The sequence below is a fragment of the Macrobrachium rosenbergii genome, chromosome 46, assembly GCF_040412425.1.
Source record: "Macrobrachium rosenbergii isolate ZJJX-2024 chromosome 46, ASM4041242v1, whole genome shotgun sequence".
Classification (NCBI taxonomy): domain Eukaryota; kingdom Metazoa; phylum Arthropoda; class Malacostraca; order Decapoda; family Palaemonidae; genus Macrobrachium; species Macrobrachium rosenbergii.
Window position 1 is genome coordinate 9,156,051 of NC_089786.1, and position 6,374 is coordinate 9,162,424.

At 38.3% G+C, this 6,374-nt stretch overlaps 1 protein-coding gene across 5 annotated transcripts in view; it reads left to right on the forward strand.

Annotated features, from left to right (window-relative positions):
• Positions 1-3,068, forward strand: part of LOC136830194 (serine/threonine-protein kinase Warts-like) — a 208,471-nt gene extending 205,403 nt beyond the window's left edge. For all 5 annotated transcript variants that reach the window (XM_067089470.1, XM_067089468.1, XM_067089467.1 and 2 more), the window contains one exon: positions 1,561-3,068. In XM_067089470.1, coding sequence (XP_066945571.1) covers positions 1,561-1,977 — 417 coding nt within the window. In that variant the 3' untranslated portion in view covers positions 1,978-3,068. The remainder of the gene's footprint in view (positions 1-1,560) is intronic.
• Positions 3,069-6,374: the final 3,306 nt, after the last annotated feature.

Consider the following 6,374-nt stretch of genomic DNA (forward strand, 5'->3'; position numbering starts at 1 on the left):
GGTAATCAATTTCCTTTTTATTTCTGGAAAGTTCTTTCTTTTCAGAGGCACTTAATTTGGTTTGTGAGGTTTTCCAGTCTTGGGAATCTGTAAGCCTCAGCCTCTGAAATTAGATGTTACTCAGTTAAGGATGACTGATCCAACCAAGTGTTTGATATGATTATGGCTATTGATGTTTTGGATATCATTGTTTACATGAGACTTTGGATGGAGGGGTAAGAAAACAGCAAAGAGTATAGCTAACTCATGGCTGGCTTTTAAGAGGGGGCATCACTGTTCAACTGTTGCTGCTCACGAGTCCTTTTCTTATAATGGAAGGGAGCTTAATGCTTTTGAACCATCAGCTACATAGGTTTTTTGAGATCTAAGACTGTCTTTTGCAGGTTTGTCTTCTGTTGGCAACGTAGGCAATTCCAAAACAGGCCCAGCTGTATTCTCTTAATCCATGGTCCCCTAATTATTGACATAGTAATCTGTATTAGAATCCATTAGTTTTTTTCCTTTTGTTTGGGTGGGGGGCGGGAGATAAGGTGAGGAAGATAGTGCTTTCACATGTGCTTCAATCTTGCACATTCTCATATTTACCATCTATTGAATGTTAATGAAGAAAAGGGACACTGTCACTTAGGCCTCTCTACCTCATCTCTGTCACTTCTAAAGGCTTCAAGGATGAGATGATGGAATTGGTAATAGCTATCCATCTGGAAAAGGCTTTTAAGTATTCAAAGGCTTTTAGGTATTTCAATTTTGAGTTTGACCTGGACAAATCTTTACTTGAGCCTTACTGGCAGTATAAACAACATCAGATCGGTATAAGACAACTGAATGATAATGGCTGAGAGACTTGCCAGGTAGAAGTCTTTAATTTACTCTTCATAAGATTTAATCTATACCTTTTGCGGGCCCCTAGAACTCCTCTGGATCTTAAAGTATAACCTAACATTTCGGGGCATTCAGAGAGTTGACATCCTACCCAAATGACAGTTTAGGCATACAGGACATATTAACAGGGTTGTGGTGAAACAAAATTGATTATGTAGCCCAAGGTTTTTTATACAAATTCATTTATCCTTGGTCATCTCATTGCAACTGTAGAAATTTTAGTGGTATTATGTTATTAACTTCAACATGTAATGTTGAGTTTTTTTTTTTTTTTTTATTTTACTTAATTTAGTATGCACTAAGCTTTTTAATGGTACCATAACCAGCTTTATTCTATGAAAAATAAATTCACTGAGCAATAAAAGAAAAAGTTTGCTGCCCTCATTCAGGCAGTGTGATTTGCCACAAACAAATTCATGGTGAAGCCCTTTCCCCCCATTAGTCTTCTGTCTCGTCAGTTTTCCATTTTCATGGAAAATTGACAAGACAGGATGGCTCCAAATGGCACATGCATAAAAAGACTAACTTGTCTGACAAAACAGAGCGTGGTGAACCTGGAACACTAAGGGACAAAATTATAGGCATACACATGATTGGTGGGTTTGAATGAAAATGCTTGTTATAAATATAGCTTTAACGTCACTTACCATTTACTTACCATGGACTTTTGATTTACAGGTCATCAACTGGGAAACTACTTTGCGCATTCCTAAGCAGGCAAAATTGTCTCCAGAAGCCAAGGACTTGATTTTAAGTCTGTGTACGCATCCTGAACAACGGCTAGGGCGTAATGGTGCTCAAGAAGTAAAAGCTCACCCATTCTTTGAGGGACTTGATTTTGAAGGCGGTTTAAGAAAGCAACCTGCTCTTTATACACCCAAGATTAAGTTCCCCACGGATACCTCAAACTTTGATCCGATTGATCCGGATAAGCTTAGACCAAGTGAACCTAATGAGAGTGATGTTGAGTGGGTCAACAATAGTAATCAGCCTCTCCATGCATTCTTTGAATTCACTTTCCGAAGATTTTTTGATAGTACCCCTGGAGGAAATGGAAATGATGAAAAGGACAGTCAGCATCCAGTTTATGTATGATAGCAGTATTTGGTGGCAGCTATAATGTGATAAGATCAGAGATTTTTAACTCTATCAAATGAATCCTAATTGTCAAATCTATAAAAAGTTATTTTGCTAATGGCAGAGTAAAATTCTATTTTTATGTTAAAACTTCTCTGGTAGTTTTTCTAAGTACTGTTTCTTGAACAAGAGTTGTTTGGAGTTCATGTGCAAGTTGCAGTGCATAGGATAAATCTACCACAAAGATTTATTAGGAACTTAGGACATTTGGCAAAGAGGAGTAGCAATCTCATGTTGTCAAACCCAGTGCTGGGAAAAGCAAGCTGTGATTTTTGTATATTTTTGAGTGTTAGATAATATGGTGATAATATAATAACTTGAAAAGCAGGGTATGTATATGGGACTTTATGAACCAAAGAATCACAAACAGATTGAATATCAGCTAATAGGGACACATTCCCAGTATCTTCCTCCCTTTCCCCCCTAGAATGCTTTTGATTATTACTATTAATAGTAATTTGGTGCCTTCTGTAGCGTTTTATTGCTTCATTTTATTATTGGTCAATCGTGCTTCATATCAGGGTGTACAGATGTTCTCACTCTCCTTCCTATCATACAATGATAAGAAGCCCAGAGTCAGGACGTGCATTAAGTTAATTAATACGATAAATGTCAAGAATATGCTCTCACTTGTCTTGATTACTACAAGACCAGTCACTACTAAGTCCCAATTAGCAGTGGTTTAATTTGTTATAATTTTTTTTTTTTTAATGTAATGCACCGTCATTAAAATACTCGTATGTTTGTCATAGACAATTGTACATATATTTTTGTATTGTATACTTAGGTCTTGAGTGGATGAACCAGGTTTTTCATCTCCATAGAATGAGTGTCAGGGCTCTTGGAAAACATGTATAAGAGAACCACCTTCCACCTTGCAATCAGTGTCTTCCCATTTGGGATATAGGGTCTTTCCTCAAGTGTCTTCTATATGATTACTATTGTGGTAGTTGTTTCTACCCAAAACATTTGTAAATTATGTATAGCCTTATCGTGTATGTTGTAAATGGCTTTATGTAAATACTTGCAGATAAAATTATTTTTCTTTACCTTATACTTACTATATAACCTTCCTATTTTCAAGTTCACTTAAGCTCATGTAAAAGTCATGTATTTATTTTTTAAAAATACTGTCGTATTTTATACTCAAAAAGTTTATATTGCACTTTTAACAACTGTACACACAAAATTCTTTAGACGAAAATGCTCGTGTTTAACAAACCATTTTGTAGCCAGGGATTTCTCGAGTCCCTGAGTTCCAAAGTGCTGAAAATTTGAATTGTTAAAATTTTATAAATATGCAACAGTTCTATATCTTTCCAGAGTTAGTCTACCCATAAAATCAATACTACTGTGAATAAAAACTTGAAACGCAAATTATAATCTGGTTTCAATTTTTAATATGGTTGTATGTAGCCTTGCTGACAATCAGAGAAAGTACTGCATAGGAAGTATGCTATAACTATTTAAAAAAGAAATTCATGTCGACCCTTGTAGGTGGAGTTATCAAATTCATAGAAAATAGGAATAGCTGAAGTGGTAAAACAAAAATGCTATTCTATCCACCTTGGGAACCAGCTTTTGGAAGGAAACCCTGTACTTGTACATTTTGACTTCAGTTACAAACTGGGTTCATTAAATTTAGGGTAACCTTGCAGATACTATCTTCTCTACAAAAATAAAATTACTTCAGAAGACTAGTATAAAAATAGGCACAATAATGCTTTGTTGGAACCAATCATTCACATAAATATTTTACCTCTGGGTCACTAGGAAATCTGAGTAAACTAAACTAAAATAACCTTTTATGTACTGTCTGGGAACTTGAAGATAAATTTTCACTGCTAAGAGTTCAAAATATACATCAATAAGCTCAACTATCATAAAAATTCTGATTAAGTTCATAATGGAACAAATTGAACAAAATATAAAAATAACTTACCTTTCAGCAATGTTTTAGCTTCACAAGAGCTGTGTGATGAGTGATAAATGAGAAACATAGTATTACAAAATCAATTCATCTTTAACTGCTTTTTCTTTACATAAAGAAACTGCAGCAAACCTTTTTAAAAATGCATAAGCTGACTACACAGCACTTGAATTTCGTCATTATTCATATTCCAAAAAGAAAAGCCACCTTTGTTCCTACAAGAATACATACCCTTGTCAACCAAGATTGGTTGAGGCCTTGAAAATTTTTCAAATTTAGTGGTCTCCCTTGTGTGGAATTGTGTAACACCAGTTTAGTTTTCAACTGGCACTGCATGCTTGTGTTCTCATGGCAGTTGTTGAAGCTGTGCCTGAATGGCTTGTGAATGGGGCATTCTGCCTGGAGTGTGTGTATTGATTTTGATTTATGAAATGCACAGTTTTTGTTGGGAATGATGGCGACTGTGAATTATTGTTCTTGTAAAGATGATCAGCATAAGAGGACTTGGATGACACAGCACCTGTGCAGTTCATGTCTGCTGACTACCATAGACCCTCAATCTTTTGTGTTCCAGCATTTCAGTGACCAAGAGTGTTCAGTCTGAACTTGAACTGAGCGTACATCTTGAATATCCTTCCCAGTGGGAGTGAGAAAGTTTGAGGAGAAGGGTGGTGTAGAGGCTATTTGTGTGTGGTTTTCATGTTCCAACCTCTTATCCCTCTGCCTATTGAAGAAGAGGTTGATATGTCATTGATGGAATGGAATATGTGATTTAGGTATAAAGCCAAGCACTGGGACCCACAGGGTCATTCAGTGTGCCACTGATGTCAGGCTTAGCTAAAAGCCAGTCCACTATTACAGCCGGACAAGGTCCCCACTAGTCTTCTTCCTCTGGAAGAGTAGAATTCCTCCTGGCCCTTTCATCCCCCTGGGCAACACTGCGCTAGGAAAGGCAGAGAGGCAGCCCTTTCATGTAACACAGCTGGGCAATGTGGCAGTAGCAAGACGCAGAACCTTGGGTAGACCAGGTCCTTCAAGATAGATACAGGGTTCCCTTACAGGCATATTGCCCTCACCTTTTTCATAGGTGACGCTGTTTTCCATGAAGGATTTGTACAAATCTGTCCTGCAGAAAATGATGCTGAAAGCCATGGATGACTGCTCTCCATGGTTTTACTCAATTTTCCAGAGGGAAAAGTACATCAAGAGAATGGCAGACAACTTCAGTCTACAATCGTTTACTGATGAAAACATGGACTACTTCGCAGAGCAGTATGGTGTCGAGGTTCCTGCTTTCTGCAATTATAGATTTATTCAGTAGCTCTACAGTTGTATGGTCACTTATGGACTCAAGTTCTTCATTCGAAATAAGGAAGGAAATCATCAAGAAGCGAGGAAGACAGTGACATGGAGGAACTGAAGAATTTATTTATATGAAATAAAAGGTACTGAACTTGAGGTGTTTTCCAAGATGATTGACAGGAGATTTTGGATGCCCAAGCTTACCACTTGGAGCAGTTCTTCACTCGAAATAAGAAAGAAACCGAATAAAGAAAAGAGGACACTGACTTGGAGGTAAACTGAAGAATCTTGAAGAAAAAAGTAGAGAACCTGAGGTGTTAGAAGCTGCTTGAAATATTTTGGATGAGCAAGGTAAAATCGAAGGGATGATCAATATTGTCAGTAAAAGGGAATCCCATAAGATTATAGAGGATGACTCATTAAAGAAAATAAACTGCATGCGTGTCAGAAAAAGAACTATAATGGTTAAAACGATGTTAAAATGATCTAAAACCTTCAGGATTTTCCATGAAGACATTTTGGAATCCTTCAGTCTCCGGCTCCTGGAAGGACGGGAGAAATGCCATTCGTGCATGCGCTGAACTCTAGAGTCTCCAGGAACTATCTCAGATGCTTCAACTCGTCTTGAAGCCTTCAGAGAGAGCAAGTGTCATATTTGAAAAGCTGAGTGAGAGAAAGCAAAGAGTAGGTGAAGGGACCTGGATATCAAAGCATATCGTTTAAAAGGACAAGATAAAGAAGCTAAAACAGAACTTCCTGAAGAAAACTGCACCATGAGGTGGCCCTCCTCAAAATCCCCAGTCTCTTGAGGGCAGCCTTGAAGGAAGGGTCCGAAAGAGCCTGTTTCCTCAGAGGAAGGCAGGTATCCTGCCAGGCTGAGGAAACAGAGGGCCCAAGAACTTCAAGGATGAGGCCCAAAAGCCCCCAAGGCTCCCAGTCTCGAGGGCAGCCTTGAAGGGAAGGGTCCGAACCAGAGCCTGTTTCCTCAGAGGAAGGCAGGTATCGTGCCAGGATGGGGGAGTCATGCCTGGAGAGGGACTAAGAACTTCAAGGATAAGGCCAAAAAGCCCCCAAGGCTCACCAGTCTCTTGAGGGCAGCCTTGAAGGCAAGGGTCTGACCCAG